We start from the raw sequence: 23495 nt of genomic DNA on the forward strand, positions 1-23495 counted from the left end.
GGTTCCTCACATAGGGGTTTATGTAATACGGTGTGCTAGATTGTATGCACGTTAGTTTCTGGTTATGCACACATTATTTTGTGGGCACAACTTACTGTCAGTGCAAAAAGGAGTTTTACACACAAAAAAGTGTGCACAACAATGCCTTCATTAGCTATTGCTCCCCAATGCAGGGAAGTGCACAGAAGTCCTGAAGGCTTAGAAAAAATTGTCTTAATGCTTCAAATTTAACTCCAGGAGAAAGATGGAGTAAAGTTCTGAACATAAAAGATATGCGGCTACAAATCAGGTTTTGTGTGCATGGCTTATGCACATCTTTCTTTTCCAACTCTTTCTTCTTTCCCCCTTCTCTTTCTTGGATTTTATTTTCTCTTTCCTTGGTCCTTTCTCTCCCTCTCTCTGCCCCAGGAATGGTTCCAGAGCCACCAGGCTAAGTTCCACAAGCAGCAGCGGCCACCTCTGCTATGCTGACCAAGAACAGGACAAATGGGCAAAAATCCAAGATGAGAAAACAACTGATCTAGACAGTACCAGTGGCCTGGTACCCAATCCCAACCCGGTCCTGAGCCCACTGTGCACATGCAAAGGCCAGCCAGAGGCTTGGTGTAGGAGGGAAAGGGTACAGCTGGGCTAGGCAGCCTGGCAGCTAGTGGCAACCATGGGGAACGGTGCTGGCCAGAACTGGAAAAATGGCCCTAGAGGCAACCTCACATCCATCCTGGACTCTCTGGTGGGCCCCCTTCCATGTATCCTCCCTGCAGAGACAGGGAGCCCCCAAGGCAGATCTCATGAAGAGCAGGAAGTTCTGAGGCTGGACCTCCAGGGAGCGAGTGATGGGTGCCTAGGAGACAGGATGCCCTCTGCCTTCCTTCCCTACACCCTGGACTGCAGTAGGCTCCACTGTGGTACAGTAAAGCCAGCACCGGATCAAGAGGGGGAGTGCACGGGATGCTTGAGTGTGGGTTTCAGAGAGGGAGCCTATATGAGGGGATGAGTGTGTGTGCCAGAGAGTGAGGGAGACTGTATGAGGGTGTGTGTATTTATTTATTTAACAGTTTTATATACCGACCTTCATAGTAAATAACCATATCGGATCGGTTTACAATTAACAAGAATAAAAAACTGGGGTAACTATTCAAGTAAACGAAAGATAAACAGTAAGTAGGAATGAGTCAAAGTTACAATCAACAGGGAAGAGAACTTGGAAGCTTGCAACAAGCTGGAAAGAAGATAAGGCAGGAAATAAATATGAAGTGATGCCATAGGGCGTACATAGGGTTAAAGCTTAATGGTGCTTTAACCTGGGAGAGTCAGAGTCCATTCGTGAGTATAATCATCATAACGGGTAAGCGTGAAGGACAACTAGTGATTGTCTGGTGGGTCGGTGAAGGCTTGGTGAAAGAGCCAGGTTTTAAGTCTTTTTCTAAAAGTTAACAGGCAAGGCTCCACTCTGAGACTTGAAGGGATGCTATTCCAGATAGATGGGCCAGCTATCGAAAAAGCTCTGTCTTTGGTCATCGAGAGGCGTGAAGCTTTAGTAGGGGGAAATTTCAGGGTGCCTTTGAGAGTATCTCTAGTTGGTCTGTTAGAGGAGTGGAGTTTGAATGGGATTTCCAGGTCGAGTTGAAGATGATGATGGATAGTTTTATGAATTACGGTGATTGATTTGTATAGAATTCTGAAATTAACTGGTAACCAGTGTAGGTTCCTGAGGATGGGAGAGATGTGTTCGCTGCGGCTGGTACTGGTCAGCAATCTCGCAGCCGCATTTTGTAACATCTGCAGTGGTTTGGTAGTAGATTTGGGAAGGCCTAGGAAAAGGGCACTGCAGTAGTCTATTTTGGCGAACAGTAGCGCTTGGAGGATTGTGTATGTGGAAGGGACACTCTTACAGTGAATTCCTAGGGAAATTCTGCTCAAACAAGAGCAGATGTGCCAATAAAAAGGCTCGCTGCCCAGACATAGAACAGGTACAGTTGCTAGTACATAAGAACATAAGAAATTGCCATGCTGGGTCAGACCAAGGGTCCATCAAGCCCAGCATCCTGTTTCCAACAGAGGCCAAACCAGGCCACAAGAACCTGGCAATTACCCAAACACTAAGAAGATCCCATGCTACTGATGCAATTAATAGCAGTGGCTATTCCCTAAGTAAACTTGATTAATAGCCATTAATGGACTTCTCCTCCAAGAATTTATCCAAACCTTTTTTGAACCCAGCTACAATAACTGCACTAACCACATCCTCTGGCAACAAATTCTAGAGCTTTATTGTGCGTTGAGTGAAAAAGAATTTTCTCTGATTAGTCTTAAATGTGCTTCTTGCTAACTTCATGGAGTGCCCCCTAGTCCTTCTATTATTCGAAAGTGTAAATAACCGAGTCACATCTACTCGTTCAAGACCTCTCATGATCTTAAAGACCTTTATCATATCCCCCCTCAGCCGTCTCTTCTCCAAGCTGAACAGCCCTAACCTCTTCAGCCTTTCCTCATAGGGAAGCTGTTCCATCCCCTTTATCATTTTGGTAGCCCTTCTCTGTACCTTCTCCATTGCAACTTATTCTTTTTTGAGATGCGGCGACCAGAATTATACACAATATTCAACGTGCAGTCTCACCATGGAGTGATATAGAGGCATTATGACATTTTCCGTTTTATTAACCATTCCCTTCCTAATAATTCCTAATATTCTGTTTGCTTTTTTGACTGCTGTAGCACACTGAGCTGACGATTTTAAAGTATTATCCACTATGATGCTAGATCTTTTTCCTGGGTGGTAGCTCCTAATATGGAACATAACATCATGTAACTACAGCATGGGTTATTTTTCCCTATATGCATCACCTTGCACTTGTCCACATTAAATTTCATCTAGATGCCCAATCTTCCAGTCTTGCAAGGTCCTCCTGCAATTTATCACAATCTGCTTGTGATTTAACTACTCTGAATAATTTTGTATCATCCGCAAATTTGACAACGTCACTTGTCGTATTCCTTTCCAGATCATTTATATATATATATTGAAAAGCACCAGTCCAAGTACAGATCCCTGAGGCACTCTACTGTTTACCCTTTTCCACTGAGAAAATTGACATTTAATCCTATTCTGTTTCCTGTCTTTTAACCAGCTTGCAATCCACGAAATGACATCGCCTCCTATCCCATGACTTTTTAGGTTTCGTAGAAGCCTCGCATGAGGGACTTTGTCAAACGCCTTCTGAAAATCCAAATACACTACATCTACCGGTTCACCTTTATCCACGTTTATTAATCCCTTCAAAAAAATGAAGCAGATTTGTTAGGCAAGACTTCCCTTGGGTAAATCCATGTTGACTGTGTCCCATTAAATCATGTCTTTCTATACGCTCTACGTTTTGATCTTGAGAAGTTTCCACTATTTTTCCCGGCACTGAAGTCAGGCTCACTGGTCTATAGTTACCCAGATCGCCCCTGGAGTCCTTTTTAAATATTGGGGTTACATTGGTCACCTTCCAGTCTTCAGGTACAATGGATGATTTTAATGATAGGTTACAAATTATAACTAATAGATCAGAAATTTCATTTTTGAGTTCCTTCAGTACCTTCAGTAATATATAAAATTGATTTAAAATAAAAAGGGAGACATTTACAAACTAGTAATAACAGTAAATCTAATTACAAAGTCCAGAAAATAAAATTCTATAGACAATTTCCAGCTTTTGGTGCTGGTCCTGGTCAGATTCCCTTTCTAAGCCTCCATATTTTGGTGGTGCTTCTCCTGCTCGTTCTTTGATGGGAAGGCAGATTTTTCTCGATTAGCTTTGGAAATCTGTCTCTCTGCTGCCTTGATCTTTTGCACAGCAGCCGAGGAGATGCATTTCTCTTCCCATTTCGCCCTTCTTCCATTGCACACAGAGCCGGACTTCTTGGGCATTTGTTTTCCACGTGTGCGGGAAGTGAGCTCTTCAGACCCCGCCTCTTGTCTCCTTCCCTCCCCTGCCCTGATTAGGCCGGCCCCGTCCTTCCGCTTTCCTAAGCCGGCCCTTGTCGCTCCTTAAAGGCGGAGCTGCCGGCTCTTTCTGGTCTGTGCGTGCCGGAGCCCTCGCGGGAGCCTTGCACCGGTGCCCGAGGATCGGAGACCATGAGCGGAAGAGTCGGGGACCTGAACCCCAAGCAAGCCGAGGCGCTGGCCAAGGTGAGCTCGGCACTGGCAGAGGTGGGGGGGGGGGCTCTGCGGGCACTGGCAGAGGTGGGGGGGGGGCTCTGCGGGCACTGGCAGAGGTGGGGGGGGGGGGGCTCTGCGGGCACTGGCAGAGGTGGGGGGGCTCTGCGGGCACTGGCAGAGGTGGGGGGGCTCTGCGGGCACTGGCAGAGGTGGGGGGCTCTGCGGGCACTGGCAGAGGTGGGGGGCTCTGCGGGCACTGGCAGAGGTGGGGGGGGCTCTGCGGGCACTGGCAGAGGTGGGGGGGGCTCTGCGGGCACTGGCAGAGGTGGGGGGGCTCTGCGGGCACTGGCAGAGGTGGGGGGGCTCTGCGGGCACGGCACTGGCAGGGGGGGGGCTCTGCGGGCACGGCACTGGCAGAGGTGGGGGGGCTTTGCGGGCACGGCACTGGCAGGGGGGGCTCTGCGGGCACTGGCAGAGGTGGGGGGGGGCTCTGCGGGCACTGGCAGAGGGGGGGGGGGGGCTCTGCGGGCACTGGCAGAGGTGGGGGGGGCTCTGCGGGCACTGGCAGAGGTGGGGGGGCTCTGCGGGCACGGCACTGGCAGGGGGGGCTCTGCGGGCACTGGCAGAGGTGGGGGGGCTCTGCGGGCACGGCACTGGCAGAGGTGGGGGGGCACTGGCAGAGGTGGGGGGGGCTCTGCGGGCACTGGCAGAGGTGGGGGGGGCTCTGCGGGCACGGCACTGGCGGGGGGGCTCTGCGGGTGCTGCTGGCATTATTAGTTGTCTCTTGCCCCTGATAGTAAAACCTTTATAATCCCGAAGGAGCCTTCTCCGTGCCCCTGCCCTCAGTCCCTCCATCAGATGGCGCAATGCCCGAGAGCCTGACGAGAGCGAGAGCTGTTGGTTCCTTGCGCTGCGAGCTCTCCTCCTTCTCCTCCTCACTGCCCGAGAGCTTGGCTGGGGATTGCAGTTGCTCAGAGACTGGTAACAGGCGCTGGATACAGATGGGCAGTGCCCAGCCTGGTGCCTGCTTGCCAGGATGAGGGGGCCGCCACTAGGCTGGTCCCTAAACCTCTTCCCACTGGGCCAGCAGGCAGCGTGAGCTCCCGCCGCCGTCTCTGCTCTCCAGTGCCTCCTGCTGGAGGCATCAGAATAACTCTTCAGGCGGTTTAGGCTCCCATGATTGGAAGCGTGGATCAGGGGGCTGTGTCCTTCCCAACAGTATGTTCCTCCTCAGTAGTTTACATCCACACAGCAGCTTTTTATGATATTTCCTGTCTTCAAAAGTGAGATACTTGCAGTCCTACCTTAGTTTTCTTTAAGATAGTAAAACAGCAACACTATAATTTCGGCAGAAAAAGACCAAATGCTCCATCCAGTCTGCCCAGCAAGTTTCTTCTGGTAGTAACTGCCGCTCCATGCAGATTACCCCCATATTTCTGTTAAGGATAGTGACTACTGCTCCATTCTGGTTACCACCAAGCCCTATGTTAAGGGCATAAACATTTACAATTAAAACCAAGCAATTGTCAAACCTATAACAAAATTACTGCTAGCAACAGTTTTATGGAGTAAGCAGCCTTCTAGAGAATTCAGACAATGTTGTTTGAACAGACTTTACTTTTGGTCTTGGCCATAGAAGCAGTCCTGTGCTTTTTCTCTAATGTCTGCTTATCAGTACCCTAAAAAGTCAGCGCCTAGTGTTTGGCTGTCATCTGAATCCAGTGCCCCCGCCATCAAAGCGGAGAGCGATATTGTATTTGTGTCAAGAGCATCAAGCTATTGTTTACGGGTAGTAATCCCCATGCTTTCTGTTAAGGGTACTAACTACCACTTTGTGCAGGTTACCCCCCACTCATTCTTTTCTTCATTTGCATTCTCTAGCCTTTAGGGATCTACAGTGTTTATCCCATGCTCTTTTGAATTTGTTTACTGTGCTCAACCTCGCCACCTCTTCCAGAAGGGTATTCCAGGCATCCACCACCCTCTCCATGAAAAAATATTTCCTGATGTTGGTTCTAAGTTGTCACCTCTAGAATTTCATTTCGTGACCCCCTAGTCTACTGTTTTGTTTCTTTTATAACAGAAAAGGTTGGCCGTTCATACATTATCTGAAGGTCTGTATCATTTCTCCCCTGCACGTCCTCTCTTCCAGGGTGTACCTGTTCAGATCTTTTACCCTCCCCTCAGAAGGCTTCTAATGCAGATTCAGCACATTTTGGTTACTCTTCTTTGGACCGCCTCCATCCTGTGTCTATGGTTTTTGAGATTCGGGCACCAGTACTGAGCACAGTACTCCAGGTGATGGGGGGCCGAGCGTACTTACAACCCGCACTCCTCCGCAGGTTAAATAGGCGCTAATCCACCCCCTAATGCAAAAGGAGGATTAGCACCTATTTAACCCGTGTCAGACGCGGAGAGAATGTAATAGCACTCATCCCATGCAAATGCATGTGAATGAGCCTATTACTCATTCACGCCGCATGCAAAAAAAGAAATGTGCGTCTCAGATGCACATTTATCGCTCAAATATTAACGCCTGAGCGCATGTAAAAGAAGTACAGAAAAGCAGAAAAAACTGCTTCTCTGTACTTCAGTAAAAAATCAAAACAAAAAAACCTCGGCAGACAGTTGCCGGTAAAGTCTGCATCGGTTTTCATAACCGGCCATCTGCCAGTAATGAAAACGGACGCCGAAACCTGCTGTTTACCGGCGACTGTCTTCATAACCAGCAGCCGCCGCAGGGTCAGGTTAGCAAGGAGGTGCTAAGGTCGCGCAAGTGACCCTAGCACCTCCTTGCTAGTGAGACCCCCCCTAATTTGCCTATTGCATGGTGCCCCTCTTGCTGGTGCCATGCGTGCATTAATGGCTTTCAAAAATGGCAAGGTGGCTTTAAAAATGGCTTTACAAATGGCAAGATGGCTTTCAAAAATCAGATTTGCGCTTGCTGCAGGGGAAATTCAGTACAGGGAGACAAACAGTGTTTTAGCTAGGTTAGGAAATAAATACAAGAAAAAAAGCAACCGTCAGTGGGATGAGAAGAGCAGAGTTCAGTTCTGGTGAGGGTGTGATTAGATGCACTAATCCTGTTGTTTCTGGTTCAGTTGTTGCTCTGATTTTCCAGGTGTAGTGCAAAGAATCTGCTCCGTAATGCACGGAAGAGGAGTGTAAGATTCTGAGCGCTGGCCCCGTCTTTCTGCCTCCTTGCCCTCACAGCAGTTCTGCGGGTCAGTAGCACCAGGGGAAGGGGCGTGGGCAGGTTCAGGCCCGGTGCACTTTCCCTGGCTGCCTCTGTGCTCTCAGGTCTAGCAGGTTTGGAACTAATACTGGGATTTAGTGAGGCTAGATAATCTAATCGCCCTTGTTCAGCAAAGGAATTGAGACTTTGACAATCTAATTGCTGCACCAAGTTCATATTGTTTATTATCCTGGTACTTTCTGGTGACAGTGGGGGAGGTGAGGATGAGGTGAAGAGATGAAACGTACCCCCTTCCCTATGTGGCCTCTCTGGCTCTAGGCCATGGCTGGTAGGTCAGGCCAGCTGGGGTCCAAGGTGCAGGGAGCAGGCCGGGCCACTTGGGTTCTTTACCTTCAAATCCTTGGTTTGGATAATGTACACTAAGTGCATGTGGTGGAGCGGGGGGGCCCATCATCAGCAGGACGGGGACAGGGTTAGGGGGCCACCCTCTTACCCTCTAGAAGTGAGGCAGGTCTGAAAATGTCATGGAAAAACAATTTGTCACAAGACCCAAAATCTTGAACTAAATAAGGACCTGAAGGGATTGCAGAAAGGTGGCCATGGTTTCTCTTTACAGAAGTGGTAACAGGGAAGACGTTGGAAATTAGAGGTGGCTTAGAAAGACTTTGGAGAGAATTAATAGAGGCTCTTGTGAAGGAATCTGGCGACTTGTACAATCCCAGACAACATGGGCTTTACCAGGGGGAGATCATGGCAGGCAAATATCATCAATCTTCTTGATTGGTTGAGCAGAAATTAGATTGCATGTGATATACTGTAGAGCGCTGTTTATTTATTTAGCATGGTTTGGACTGAGGCCATTGTAGGTTATGGCTTTTCCCAGATAAAAGTTATTCCAGATAAAAGATCAAGGTCTTGGGACTACTTTTTTTTTTTTTTTTTTTAATGGATAATGAGTTTCCAGTTAATGGATCTTCAGATAAATGCTGCTCTCCTATACTTGGATGTCAGCAAAGGTTTTGATGCTGTCATGCATAGGAGGTTCATAAATAAACCGAGCAGCCTGGGAGTGGGCCCCAAGATGGATGCTTGGTCAAGGATGAGATTGTGGTATAAATGAAAGGATTAGTGAGGTAATGCAGGGATCAGTCCTGGGGACGTTTCTGTTCTGTATCTTTGTGAGCAGGGTAGCCTTTTTTTAATTTAGTTATATTTAGCCACTTAAAGGGCCCAAGGCAAACTTTTGTGGCTGGACCACTTTTTTTTAATTTCTTTTTTTCATATTGACCACCAGCCGCCGCCTCAACCTCAGCGCACTCCTCCTTCCACCCCCCTCCCCCCCCCATTAATAAGCTGCTGCTCACCCACTGCTATAGCTTTCCCCCACTGGGGGGGTTGTGGCTGGGAAGGCAGCCACATGCTGGCTACGCAAACCCACCTCTTCCCTCACTAGCCCATGTGGGCCAATGCAAGCCCCCAGCTACCCATGCGGCATCTTCCAGCTTCTGACCCATTAGAGCTGGTGCAGGGTTAAGGGCCTTGTACTATGGGCAGGGCTGAGGAAGGCAAATCTCCCCTCAAAATAACTTTCAGGCCAATAGCCCCCTCCTCTGAGATTTTGATAATTAAATATCCAAAACTATGATTGCATCACCACCGTCCCAGAACAATCCTGTAAAAACCTGTACATTTACTTAAAAACTGTGTTGCATATAAATACTGGGGAGATGCAGGCACACTTTTGGGTTCATTTTTTGTTTTTGATCTATTTTATTTGGCCAAATATCACTTTGGGTGTTTAATTCATTTTTTTCAGGTTGTTTCTGCAAATGGCGTGCACTATTTGCCAAAACAAATAACCCCAAAACTTTCCGTTTTATTGGAGGCACCTTTGTTTTGGCCATAACAGATGAAAATGAGCTGTTTCAGATTCTCAAGCAGATTACAATAAGGCATATACACTAACTCGCAACATCCAATAAAAAAAATAAAATATATATATATATATATATATATATATATATAGCAGCTCAGAGGCAAAAAAAGCCAGGCCTTTAGTTGTTTCTGAAATCTTGTCAGTGTCATCTGTGATTTGAGGATACACTACAAAAAAGAATCAAGAAATGCATATTTCCCTGTACGTACCAGGATCATTCCAGACGGTGGGTTATGTCCCCTGTCCAGCAGATGGAGTCAGAACAAAAAACTCTCAGGGGGGTGCCTTATAGCCACGCCTCCCCTGCTTCAGCTTTCAGTATAGTTCTGACTCCAGCAGATGCGAGCAGGGGACACTGAGGTCCCCAGCATTTAGCCTTAGGCTTTTCTATTTTGTGAAAATAATCTTTTTATTTGATTGAGCGATCAAGTTTTTGTTAGGGAAAGTTTTATTAAATTAAATTTCTCTTTAAATAATTTAGCCAGGTTGCTGGCTCTTGGGACTTGCTGACAGACTGTTTGTCACTGTCTCTCTTTCTTATTTCTACCTCTTCCTGTTGGTTTTTCTTCTTCAGGGATAGAGGTAAGTCCTTCTTATTTTTCAGGTACAGAGGGACTAGTTATTTTAGGGTCCGAGGGGTATATCGGTGGTGCCAGTCACTCCCCTCCTGCCCGTGTTCGTGTCTATTCGCCCCCCCTCCCCTCCCCCTTCCCGGTGGCGTGAGGAAGTACTTTAACCCGCGGCCCCGCGAAGTTACATTCCCCGGGGCCGCCAACCGTTGGGAAGTCCCATTCCCTGACGGTTCTTGCGGGTCGTTGGGGGTAGAACCGAGCTGGTCCCTCAGCCTTCTTATTTAGGCTGCCTGTTTTCACTCTGCGCGCTCGAGCAGCCTCCGTTTTCGCACCGAAATGCAGCGGCAGTCAGTGGCTGAAGGGGTACAGGGGGAATCCCTGTCCCGTGAAAGTTGGCGTTTCAGCGTTTCTTCGGGAGGGGAGGATAGCCCTTCCCCAGACGAAGTCGACCTACCTCAGGACCGAGCGCGCAGAAAGTGTAAGGTTCCGTTCCTGCCGAGCGCGGGAACGGCGGCCATTTTGAATCAGGAGACAAGCACCGGCATTTCGGCAGACGACACAGGGGCTCTGTTTTCTTCTTCCCTGACGTTTCCTACTAGCGGAATTCAGCCGCTTGGACAGCCTATTGGAAACTCTGAGGGATTTTTCTCTCCAGAGTTTATTGTGTTAATGCACAGGGCTTTTGTGCATAGCAGGGACTCTCTGTTAGGTGGAGGGGGGCCTCCTCCATCTAAGATACCATGCCTGCCTACTCCCTTGGGGAGTTTTCTTCCCCAGGTTACTCCTGTAGGGGGAGCTCCGGGGACTTCCCGGGGATCCCCATCTGTCCTGACAGCACCGCACACAGCAGCGGGAGGAGATCCTCTTATGGACCCGCTCGATGACGATCCCTCTCTTACAGCTCAAGTCGAGGGGGATGATCCTAGAGTTCTCCGCATTTTTCAGGTGGGAGAACTTGATGACCTCATTCCACACATCCTCCAGGAGATGGACATTGATCCTCCTCCAGATCCAGTGACGCCGGATCCGAGTGTCAAGAAAGGGGATCCACTTTTAGCGGGACTTCGCCCTCTGGCAAAAGCCTTCCCCACTCATCACAATATCTTACAGCTGATTGCAAGAGAGTGGGATACTCCAGAATCCAACCTCAGAGTTGGAAGGGCCATGGATAAATTGTATCCTCTCCCGACGGATTTCTTAGAGCTTCTCCGTGTCCCAGCGGTAGATTCTGCAGTCTCAGCAGTGACAAAGCATACGACCATTCCTGTTACAGGAGGGACGGCATTGAAGGATACTCAAGACCGAAAGTTGGAGGCTTACCTCAAACAGGTATTTGAGGTCTCGGCTCTGGGTGTGCGAGCTGCTATTTGCAGTTCATTAGCTCAGCGTGCGGGACTTCGTTGGATCCAACAGCTTCTTACGTCTCAGTCTTTGCCAGACGCGGAGGCTCAGCAAGCAGACAGACTAGAGGCCGTGGTGGCCTACGGAGCAGATGCCTTTTATGATCTTATCAGAGTACAAGCACGATCTATGGTGGCTGCAGTGTCTGCACGCCATCTTCTTTGGTTAAGGAATTGGGCAGCTGATGCCTCTTCCAAAACCCGTCTAGGATCTCTTCCCTTCAAGGGTAAGTACCTCTTTGGGGAAGACCTGGATCAGATTATTAAGTCTCTTAACGAAAATGCGGTTCACAAGCTACCAGAGGATCGCCCTCGCTCTTATAGATCTTTCAACACTGGCAGAAATAGGTTCCGAAATCAGCGCAAATCCCGGCCTATGAGACAACAGCCACCTCGAGCTCCTTCTTCCCGTTCCCATACTTGGAATCGGTCCTTTCGGGGCCGCCGTTCTGGTAAGGACGGACACGGAACGGGTACCTCTCTGAAATCGTACCAATGATGCCAGGGGGACCCACGAGTTGATTCCCCATCTAGGGGGACGACTTACGCTTTTCTACGAAGCATGGGTCCACATAACCTCAGACCAATGGGTACTAAGTATTCTAAGACAAGGTTACGCGTTGGATTTTGTCCGACCTCCACCAGACAGGTTCCTATTCTCTCCATGCGGGTCCCTTCTCAAACGCCAGGCCGTTCGACAGACACTAGTTCGTCTCCTTGCTTTGGGGGCGATAGTTCCTGTGCCGGCCTCCGAATTGGGTCGGGGCCATTATTCCATCTACTTTGTGGTACCCAAAAAGGAAGGGACTTTCCGGCCCATTCTGGACCTCAAGACCGTAAACAACTCCCTCAGGGTTCCTCAGTTCCGCATGGAAACCCTCCGCTCTGTATTAGCTGCAGTACATCCAGGGGAGTTTCTAGCCTCCTTGGATCTTACGGAGGTGTACCTGCATATTCCGATCTTTCGAGACCACCAACGGTTCCTTCGCTTCAAGATTTTGGGACAACATTTTCAGTTCCGGGCTCTACCCTTCGGACTCGCCACGGCCCCTCGGGTCTTCACAAAGATCATGGTGGTGGTGGCGGCTGCCCTCAGAAGGGAAGGGATCCTGGTACATCCTTACCTGGACGATTGGCTCATCCGGGCAAAGTCCAGACAGCAGGGGATTCAAGCAGTCAACAGGGTCCTTCAGTTTCTCCACTCGTTGGGGTGGATTGTCAACTACTCAAAGAGCAGGCTTCATCCTTCACAGACTCTGGATTTTCTAGGAGCGCACTTCGACACGAATGCGGGCATGGCTCTCCTCACGTCGGAGAGAGCACAGGCTCTACACGAGCAGATCCTCAGGTTTTTGACTCTTGAGGTCACGACGGCGAGGGACTATCTGCAGGTTCTGGGAACCATGGCCTCCACCATTGACTTGGTTCCGTGGGCTTTTGCTCACTTGCGACCTCTTCAGAGGGCTTTGCTGTCCCGGTGGAAGCCGATCTCCCGGGATTATCAGGCTGTTCTACCGATTCCAGATTTCGCAAGACTAAGTCTCAATTGGTGGCTAAATCCTCAGCATTTGGCTCAAGGAGTGTCCTTGGAGTCACCGAACTGGGTGGTAGTGACCATGGACGCCAGTCTCTCGGGCTGGGGAGCAGTCTGTCAGGACAGCTCGATTCAGGGGCTTTGGTCGACGCACCAATCAACCTGGCCAATAAATCGATTGGAGGCCAGGGCTGTGAGACTCGCTCTAGAAGGATTTCTACACCTGTTACACCACAAGGCAGTACGAGTACTATCGGACAACACCACCACAGTCGCGTACATCAACCGTCAGGGAGGCACAAGGAGCAGACTGGTTTCCTTGGAAATCGACAGGTTGATGCAATGGGCGGAGCTTCATCTTCTGCGACTAGCAGCCTCCCATTTAGCGGGCGTCGACAACGTACAGGCGGACTTCCTCAGTTGACAGTGTCTGGATCCCGGAGAATGGGAACTCTCAGAAGAGGCGATGTCTCTGATAGTCAAGCGCTGGGGAACTCCCCGCCTAGATTTCATGGCGACGGCCAGAAATGCCAAGGCCATCCGCTTTTTCAGTCGAAGAAGAGAACATGGAGCGGAAGGAGTCGACGCTCTAGTTCTCCCATGGCCACGTCAGTGTCTTCTGTATGTATTTCCACCGTGGCCGCTAGTGGGAAAGGTCATCCGAAGGATAGAAGATCATCAGGGTCTGGTGATTCTAGTAGCGCCAGAGTGGCCCCGACGTCCGTGGTTCACGGATCTTCTCCATCTAGCGGTAGACGACCCGCTCCGGCTCGGTCATCTTCCCCGACTTCTCCGTCAAGGACCAATATTTTTTCCAGCGGCAGATCGCTTCTGTCTTGCGGCTTGGCTTTTGAGAGGCGTAAAATGAGACGTCGAGGTTATCCGGAACCAGTCATATCCACCCTGCTACGAGCGTGCAAGTCATCCACTTCGGTGACCTACGTTCGAGTTTGGAAGGTCTTCGAGGAGTGGTGCATCTCCCAAGATATTCAGGCTCCACAGGCATCGGTGGGACAGATCCTCTCTTTTTTACAGGCGGGACTAGATCTGGGTCTGGCCTATAACTCTCTCCGGGTTCAGGTGGCGGCTCTGGGAGCTTTACGTCAGGGGATGGATGACGGTCTTCTGTCTACCCATCCAGATATTCTGCGATTCCTCAAGGGAGTGAAGCATTTAAAACCTCCAATACGTCCTCCATGTCCGTCATGGAACTTAAACTTGGTGCTTAAGGCTCTCTGTGTTTCACCTTTCGAGCCTTTGCGGTCTGCTTCCATCAAAGATATCACTCTCAAGACCGTTTTTCTTGTTGCTCTCACTTCTACACGACGGATCTCAGAGTTGCAAGCTCTCTCATGTCGGGAGCCATACCTCCGATTCACTTCTACTGGAGCTTCTTTGCGTAAGGTACCTTCTTTTCTACCCAAGGTAGTTTCAGGGTTTCACCTCAACCAGTCGGTGGAACTTCCATCCTTTTCCGCTTCGGAGTCGGGTGATCTACACAAGCTAGATGTACGACATTCACTGATACACTATCTGGAGGTTACCAATGAATTTCGCCTTTCTGACCATCTTTTTGTCCTCTGGTCGGGGCCCCGAAAAGGATGCATGGCCTCAAAACAATCTATTGCTCGTTGGCTGAAGGGAGCGATTGTAGCGGCATATCTGGGTTCAGGTAAGTCACCGCCATTAGTGGTCAAGGCGCATTCTCTTCGCGCTCAGGCAACCTCCTGGGCGGAAAGTTCTTTTGTGCCCGCCCAGGAAATATGCAGGGCGGCCACTTGGAAGTCTCTTCACACTTTCACCAGACATTATCGTCTAGACGTCCGGGCGCCCTCGGACGGACAACTGGGAGACAGGGTCATTCGGGCAGGGCTGTCCGTAGCCCACCCGTGATGGGAAAGCTTTGGTACATCCCACCATCTGGAATGATCCTGGTACGTACAGGGAAATGAAAATTATTCCTTACCTGCTAATTTTCGTTCCTGTAGTACCATGGATCATTCCAGACACCCTCCCTCATTTTTGGGAGTTTTTCGATGGGGACATCCCTGCTCACCTGTCTCTAATTTGTTTCTTTATCTGTATTTCTGATACTGCTGGTCTGTTTCTTCCACGCAGTTCTGTTTACAAGTTTTGACACAGTTTACAGTTTTTAGTTACCAAATTTATTCTCTGGACCCCTGTTGGGTCGGCAGCTTTACTGTTTTTTTTGATAACTTGATCCCTCTAGTTTACAAATCTTTATTTTGGCTTGGATATTCTATTTACTGAAAGCTGAAGCAGGGGAGGCGTGGCTATAAGGCACCCCCCTGAGAGTTTTTTGTTCTGACTCCATCTGCTGGACAGGGGACATAACCCACCGTCTGGAATGATCCATGGTACTACAGGAACGAAAATTAGCAGGTAAGGAATAATTTTCATATTTATACTAGGGGCTGTACCCCTGCTCACTTCTCTTGCCAGCCCTGCCAGTGGGCTCTCTGCTCTACCTTCCATGTTTGAACATTTCCATCATTTATATTACATAACTAAGGGCTGGGTCCCTGCTCGCTTCATTCACCAGCCCTGCCAGTGGGCTCTCTGCTCTACCTTCCATGTTTGAACATTTCCATCATTTATATTACATAACTAAGGGCTGTGCCCCTGCTCGCTTCGCTCGCCAGCCCTGCCAGTGGGCTCTCTGCTCTACCTTCCTTGTTTGAACATTTCCACCATTTATATTACATAACTAAGGGCTGGGTCCCTGCTCGCTTCATTCACCAGCCCTGCCAGTGGGCTCTCTGCTCTAGCTTCCATGTTTGAACATTTCCATCATTTATATTACATAACTAAGGGCTGTGCCCCTGCTCACTTCTCTTGCCAGCCCTGCCAGTGGGCTCTCTGCTCTAGCGTCCATGTTTGAACATTTCCATCATTTATATTACATAACTAAGGGCTGTGTCCCTGCTTGCTTCTCTTGCCAGCCCTGCCAGTGGGCTCTCTGCTCTAGCGTCCATGTTTGAACATTTCCATCATTTATATTACATAACTAAGGGCTGTGCCCCTGCTCGCTTCGCTCGCCAGCCCTGCCAGTGGGCTCTCTGCTCTACCTTCCTTGTTTGAACATTTCCACCATTTATATTACATAACTAAGGGCTGGGTCCCTGCTCGCTTCATTCACCAGCCCTGCCAGTGGGCTCTCTGCTCTAGCTTCCATGTTTGAACATTTCCATCATTTATATTACATAACTAAGGGCTGTGCCCCTGCTCGCTTCTCTTGCCAGCCCTGCCAGTGGGCTCTCTGCTCTAGCGTCCATGTTTGAACATTTCCATCATTTATATTACATAACTAAGGGCTGTGCCCCTGCTCGCTTCGCTCGCCAGCCCTGCCAGTGGGCTCTCTGCTCTACCTTCCTTGTTTGAACATTTCCACCATTTATATTACATAGCTAAGGACTGTGCCCCTGCTCACTTCGCTCGCCAGGCCTGCCAGTGGGCTCTCTGCTTTAGCTTCCATGTTTGAACATTTCCATCATTTATATTACATAACTAAGGGCTGGGTCCCTGCTCGCTTCATTCACCAGCCCTGCCAGTGGGCTCTCTGCTCTAGCTTCCATGTTTGAACATTTCCATCATTTATATTACATAACGAAGGGCTGTGCCCCTGCTCGCTTCTCTTGCCAGCCCTGCCAGTGGGCTCTCTGCTCTAGCGTCCATGTTTGAACATTTCCATCATTTATATTACATAACTAAGGGCTGTGCCCCTGCTCGCTTCGCTCGCCAGCCCTGCCAGTGGGCTCTCTGCTCTACCTTCCTTGTTTGAACATTTCCACCATTTATATTACATAGCTAAGGACTGTGCCCCTGCTCGCTTCGCTCGCCAGGCCTGCCAGTGGGCTCTCTGCTTTAGCTTCCATGTTTGTGCCTTGGTGGAAAATTGAGGGAAATTACTTTAATGAAAGGAAGGGCAGGGAGAAAGTCTTATTAATCCTCAACCCATCTATTTTTCCCCCTTGACTGAGTGTGCGTGGATGTTAAGGGAACCCTCAGAGAGCGAAAGTGATAATTACATGGCAATGTCAAAAAGCGGCTTTTATGACTCCATCACTGGATCTTGTACGTGCTCTGTTGGGGGTAGGTTTCTCTGTGTGTTGGGGGTGCTCGGTAGGGAAGGGTGTAGGTCAGAATGCTTGCACCGGGAAAGTGTACAGAAAAGCAGAAAAAACTGCTTTTCTGTAACCCTCCGACTTAATATCATAGCGATATTAAATCGGAGGCCCCAAAAATTAAAAAAAAATTTAAAATCGGCCCGCAGGTTGGAAGTCGAACAGTCAATTTTGCTGGCGTCCATTTTCCGAATCCGTGGCTGTCAGTGGGTTCGAGAACCGAAGCTGGTAAAATTGAGCATCGGCTGTCAAACTTGCTGACAACCGCCGCTTCTGTCAAAAAGGAGGCACTAGGGATGCGCTAGTGTCCCTAGCGCCTCCTTTTACCGCGGGCCCTCATTTGCATATTTTTTCTTTCTGAATCACGCGCACCGGGATAGCGGGTGTTCGCCGGCTCTCCTGCGGGTTTTTCTATATTGGCTCGTTTGTGAATTAACACAAAACCCTTCCAAAATGTCATTCAGAACCTAATCAGCAAGTCTACCAACTCCCAGAACTTAAACAGCAAGAAAAGACAACACTGCAAATATTCCACCAGGTCCTGAACACTAATACACTGAACAAGCCAGACAGCAACAGATGCCTACAGAGAAACTCCACGTTAAGCAGAGTACCGAACCTTGTTGCTTTTTTTTGGAATGGGGGGTGGTTTGTTAGACTTAATTTGTGCCTTTTCGTTCAGATCTCTGGAAGGTGTACAATCTAAGGGCCTGATGTAATTGAGGTGGACTGGCCTGTACACACGTGCTGCTGAGCAGTGGTGCATATTTTTTTTGTGTGCCGAACTTCCCAATTTAACAAGGTGTTTGGCACACAATCCCATGCCAGCATGTGTACTCAGATTACAAGTCCTGCATGGAAGTGCCATGTTAATGATGGCATTACCTACTTCCCCTCCCAAATGCAGGCTTAATTCATGTTTGGGTTTTTTAGCACTCAAATTTAACTCTTGGTCAAAGGTGGAGTAAAGTTCCTTTTGCAATGAACCTGGAGTTCGTGCATAAATCGTTTTCTGTGCTTTATACACAAAAATCAGGTTTTGTACACAGAGCAAGTTTTGTGTATAGAAATCGTGGTTAATGTGCGCTGAGCCTTTATTCTCACGTTTTTGAGCACACGTTATTGAATTAGTGCACTTTTTAAAGCTCCGAATGCATTATTTTATTTTCCAATATTGATATCCCACTTCATCCACAGTTTGAGGCAGGGAACAAGAGTAACATGCATAAACTCAAGCAGAACACAAGGTTACCATGATGCCAGATGGCAGGTTAGTTGGCTTGCTAATGAGCTACCAGGCTGCTGGTGAATGACTGCACCTGATCCTCCACTAACCTCACTGGGACGTGAGAACACTGCCATGGCAGTGTGACATCAGACACTAACTTATTAACATAACTGCAAGTGAGGCAGCAATAAAGCAGCAAATAATTGCCAACAAAGTCAAAATCTCATTGGTGGACTAAGGGTGGAGATACTATTAACTTACTGCCTGAGGAGTTAAAAGTCTCTGTTTTTCAGCGAGTGAGTAAATTAAAATTGTGTACTGAATTTCAGCACACATTTTTTTAATTGTTTATGATTTTAACATGTAAATACAATACATTACTTTTACAGGTGGAGTACTCTATACATATTTTCAAATCCGTACTACATATTTCAAAAGAATCACTTTTCATACATCCATCTGAGATTTTAAAGAAAAAATTTAGAGAAGCATTTAAACATTATGAGCAATCAGCACACATTTTAACTCTCATCTTTATTCTTTTTTACATCCGTACCTAAGATGGTGGGTGAAATAACTTGCCCAAGGTTATAAGGAGCATCACAGGATATGCTTTCCCTTGTTCTCAGCCTGCTACTCTAGCCCTAGACTGCTCCTCCAGGAAGAACATAGACACTCACCAAATACAGAACACACAAACTCAAATTACAAACAGTTATGCAAGCAAACACTGAATTGAATTCTGTTCAGATTCACTCCTCCCCTTCTGCCGGGGAGGGGAGGGGCTGGAGCAGGAAGTAGAGGGCTTTTCTCTGTTACCTGAGATGGGGGGGAAAAATGTCTTTGTGGATGACACTAAGATCTGCAGCTAAGGAAGTAAATAGTATGAGAAATCATCTCAGAAAGCTGGAGGAGTGCTTAATTGCTTGGCAGCTAAATATAAATACTAAAACCTTCAGAGCTATGTATTTGGTGTGCAGGTATCCAAGTAAACAGTACTGATAGGGAAGGGAGGGTGGTGACACTGATGTCCATCAAGCAGGAAATGCATTGGAGTGATGATATGTGAAGAGCCTGTAGGTAGTGAAACAGAGATGGTGGTCAGAGTCAGGATAATGGTAGGGTGCTTAGAAAGAGGCATAACTAGGAGGAAAATAGGATGGGATTATGCCATCATACAGATCGCTGGTGAGACCTCAGCTGGAGTATTAGGCTGCACAGGTGGCCCCAAGAAGGACTGCCACAATTGTGCAGAATCTGCATTGAAAGCCCTGTGAAACAGGGGAGATGTGACACATTCAGCTTTTATTTCATTATTTAAAATCACCATCAAAAAGATATCTGAGCGGGTTACAATCAAACATTCTGAAAAGTATTAATAACACACAAACAGGAAACCTTTATTAGTGGAACGGACGTTCCAGCACCAGAGGCTCTGAGGGAGCAGGACCCATAATTACGTTTTTATGGAAAGGGTGGTGGATGCATGGGTGCACCCTCCCTGAGCAGCTGGAGGAAGATTTCAGTAGAATATGGGATAAGCACAGGATCCTTTGTGGCCAAAAAGGTGAAGAGATGGTAGAAGTACAATTTAGCAACAAATGTTTTTTTAAAGTGCCCTATTTGACTGATTCAACAACTAGCGTTGGGGCTGACAGAATGAATGGTAAGTGAGATGAAATGTGTTACGGGTTCAGACCGTGCACAGTGGTAACCTGCCCGGGGGCTCTGACCTGGGGGGCTAATCTCATATAAACACACGGAACTACAGGGATTATACCTGGGGGCTTGAACCCAGGGGCTTATCTCCTACACAAAGCCACGCACACAAACTTGGATTCAGAATGTCACAGTTCCAGGTACGAAAGTAAGTTTATTTGAGCAATAGGAAGATAGAACAAATAAAAATCAGATCGTATAGAAGAAGAAATGGTAGATTGCTACATCTGTATAAATAAAAATGTTAAATAGTTTGGACAAAATCACTAATCTCAGAAACCACTGAACCGATTGCTTTCAAATTTGGACACAACCTTCATTTCGCATACAGGAAGGTTCTTCTGTATTTACATTACAGATATGTCACACCTGTGACAGGTAAAATAGGTTTAAAGATTTTTTCAAGAAAACAGCAACATCTATTGGACGTCAGCACCATCTGTTACACCTTACACTAACACACGCTACACTAATCATTTCGCCAGTCCAGGTCCACGTTTCACTTCCATTTTAACACATTCGCGCCCTTTTTTCACCGGAAGATAACTATTTCCTTTACAGATAAAATACACCCATCACCCTCCTCACACACATGCCCTCCTCACACACATGCCCTCCTCACACACATGCCAAATTGATTTACTTCCCACAGCCTCCCAACACACACACAACCACCCTCCTCACACCCCCCACACACATACCAAATGTATTTACTTCCCAGGCCCTCACAACACACACAAAACCTGACAGAAGTCCGGGAGGCTCCAGCGGGGGGCCAGGACCGGTCTGGGACACATCTCCTCCATTACGGCCGTAGGCTGCCAGCAATCAACATGGCGCCGACGGCCCTTTCCCTTACTATGCCACTCGGGGACACCAATGGTGGCAGTAGCCCATGTGACATAGTAAGGGTGAGGGCCCCTCGGTGCCATTTTCAGGACTGGCAGCCGGCGGACCTTTGCCCTTACTATGTCAGAGGACCTACCACTGCCATTGCTCCACCCCACTGACATAGTAAGGGCAAGGGGCCTTCAGAACCCGTTTCAGTGCTCGCAGCCGACGGACCAACGTCAATACATCTCTCCCGGACCGCTCCTGAACGCCCACTCCACCGACTGACATTTTTATCAGGTCTGGAGGGTGGGGGGTGGTAATGAATTTATTGCGAACATCTTGGGGAGGGGTCACGAGGGGGGACAGGTTTCATTCATTCAGCAACTCTTGGGGGGGCAGGGGGGGTGGGCTACTGTTTTTCGCAGGGCTGGGGGAGGGGGGGCAGGAGAGTATGTGGTGGTTAGTTTAAGAGAACTTTTCTCATAGGGTTGTTTTTTGGGGGAAGGGGGAGGTTCACACACAAATACATACACTAAACTTGCACGATATCGGGAACGCACCAAAATAGCCCTCCCCAGACCACAAAACAAATTTGGAAGTGCAAATTTGGGTACGCACTTCCCTATTTGGCTTCATAATGCGCACAGACACCCAGCGACAGACCACATGTAGCACCAACAATTTTAATTTCCCAGGTCTTGGGAGGGGGCAGGAGGGTGGGGGGTTATTATTTGATTTAAAGGGTTGGGATTGGGGTGGCTTTTTTTCTTTTTTTTTTTTGGGGTGGAGTGGTTCCCACAGAAATAGAAAGACAAAGGTTTTCTGATCTGAAGTGTAGGCAGTAGGCGGGGGGAGGTGACAGTGAGGGGGGAGGTGAGTGTCAGGAGAGGGAGAATGAGGGGAGAGAGTTGGAGTGGGGACAGGGGAGGGTAGGGGGGGTGAGTGACCAAGGGGGAGGAGGATGAGTGACTGAGGTAAATGAGCAAGGGGGAGGGAGGGTAAAGAACCTGACTCTGCCACTGCAACGAGTGGCCGGGTACCGCTAGTTTTATATAAAAAGCTTAAATTTCCAAAGGATCAGCCGTACCATCACTTCCAGGGCTCACTCTCTCCTCTCTTTCTTGCTGTCTCTTCTTGTACACTCAAACGCTTGTGAAAGCAGTGGCGTTCCCTCCCTCTGAGTTCTTATCAGGTTTCACACACAGCTGTGTGGCCTTTACTTTCTCTCTCAGGCTTTAGTATAAGTTAATTGCTAGTTTTGTCATTATAGACTTAGTGGAATAGCTAAATAAATAGACTCTTGCCTGTTTGTAAACATTTCACAGTGCAAGACAGTAAACAGGAGTTCACTCGGAGGTTGGCCTGTGGCCTTCTAACTACTTTGTGTCTGGGTGAAAACTCTGAATCATACGGCCTATCCTCTATATACATCCTCAGCAAAAGTAACAAAAAATGACTCCAACAAATGCTAGGAGTCTTAGTGGAAAAACAGGCACTCTTGTAACTGGTCTGTCTGTGGGGCGAGCCAGGGGGTCAGATGCTTAAATTATTAGAAAGCCTTGCGGTTGGACATGGAATGGGAGGGGTGCTGAGGGATTTCCCTCATTTGCACTCCATCCTTGAAAATGTTCTCCCTTACTCTATACACAACAGGAGCTTGGAGGCTCTCAACATTATTTATAATCTATAAGTAGATATGTGTGACCCATAGGTCTGTATGGATGTGATCATTAATCTTTACCCAAATAATTATTTTTATAACAAGTGGTATATTAAATTGAAAGAATGAATAAATAATCTATAAACTGTGCACAGTAATTATAAAATCCACGACCCATCCCAACATATTCTAAAACAAAATTTCTTTCTTTCTTGTATAAGCAGTAGGGGTTGAAAAAGGAGCGTGTGCCTTTAAACCATAATGTCATAAATTTTCCTCTTCTATTGAATTATAGGGTTTTGATTATATTAAACTAATTAGGGTCTAAATTTCATACTACCAGGCACATTGATGCACTATAAAACCCTACTAAAAACATACTATAACAGCAACAACCTTATGAGAGGGAAGCACTACAATTTATTAATTCAGGCCCTAGAAAAACAGAGCAAGCTATAGACAGTATGGGCTAACAGAATCCCTCAATGCAGTCATACATGCATAACACAGGCTGACCCTTACCTAATACAAAATAAGGGTCGACAAGTTCGATTCTGATCCATGCAGATGGAAACCATAGTGCAATATGGGAGAAAGAAATGCACATTCTCCCCCAGTCCCCATTCCTACCTTGCTTTCATAAGAACATACGAACATAAGATAGGACATACTGGGTCAGACCAAGGGTCCATCAAGCCTAGTCTGTCTCCAAGTCACAAGAACCTGGCAAGTACCCAAACATTAAATAGATCCCAGGCTACGGATATCGGCAAACATCAGTGGCTATTCCCCTATTAATTAATAGCAGTTGATGGACTTCTTTTCCAGAATTTATCCAAACCTTTTTAAACCCAGCTACACTAACTGCACTAACCACATCCTCTGGCAACAAATTCCAGAGCTTTATTGTGCGTTGAGTGAAAAAGAATCTTCTCCGATTTAGTTTTAAATGTGCTACTTATTAACTTCATGGAGTGCCCCCTATTCCTTATTTATCCTTTCATGATCCTGTAGACCTCTATCATATCCCCCCTCAGCCGTCTCTTCTCCAAGCTGAACAGCCCTAACCTCTTCAGCCTTTCCTCATAGGGGAGCTGTTCCATCCCCTTTATCATTTTGGTGTCTGC

At 47.8% G+C, this 23495-nt stretch overlaps 1 protein-coding gene across 1 annotated transcript in view; it reads left to right on the forward strand.

The window, feature by feature from the left end:
• The first annotated feature begins 4045 nt into the window (after positions 1-4045).
• SEC14L2 (SEC14 like lipid binding 2) overlaps positions 4046-23495 on the forward strand; it is a 111688-nt gene continuing 92238 nt past the window's right edge. The window contains exon 1 of the mRNA XM_029572027.1: positions 4046-4174. Within this exon, the coding sequence (XP_029427887.1) occupies positions 4121-4174 (54 nt within the window). The 5' untranslated portion in view covers positions 4046-4120. The remainder of the gene's footprint in view (positions 4175-23495) is intronic.

The sequence above is a fragment of the Rhinatrema bivittatum genome, chromosome 11 (assembly GCF_901001135.1).
Source record: "Rhinatrema bivittatum chromosome 11, aRhiBiv1.1, whole genome shotgun sequence".
NCBI lineage: Eukaryota > Metazoa > Chordata > Amphibia > Gymnophiona > Rhinatrematidae > Rhinatrema > Rhinatrema bivittatum.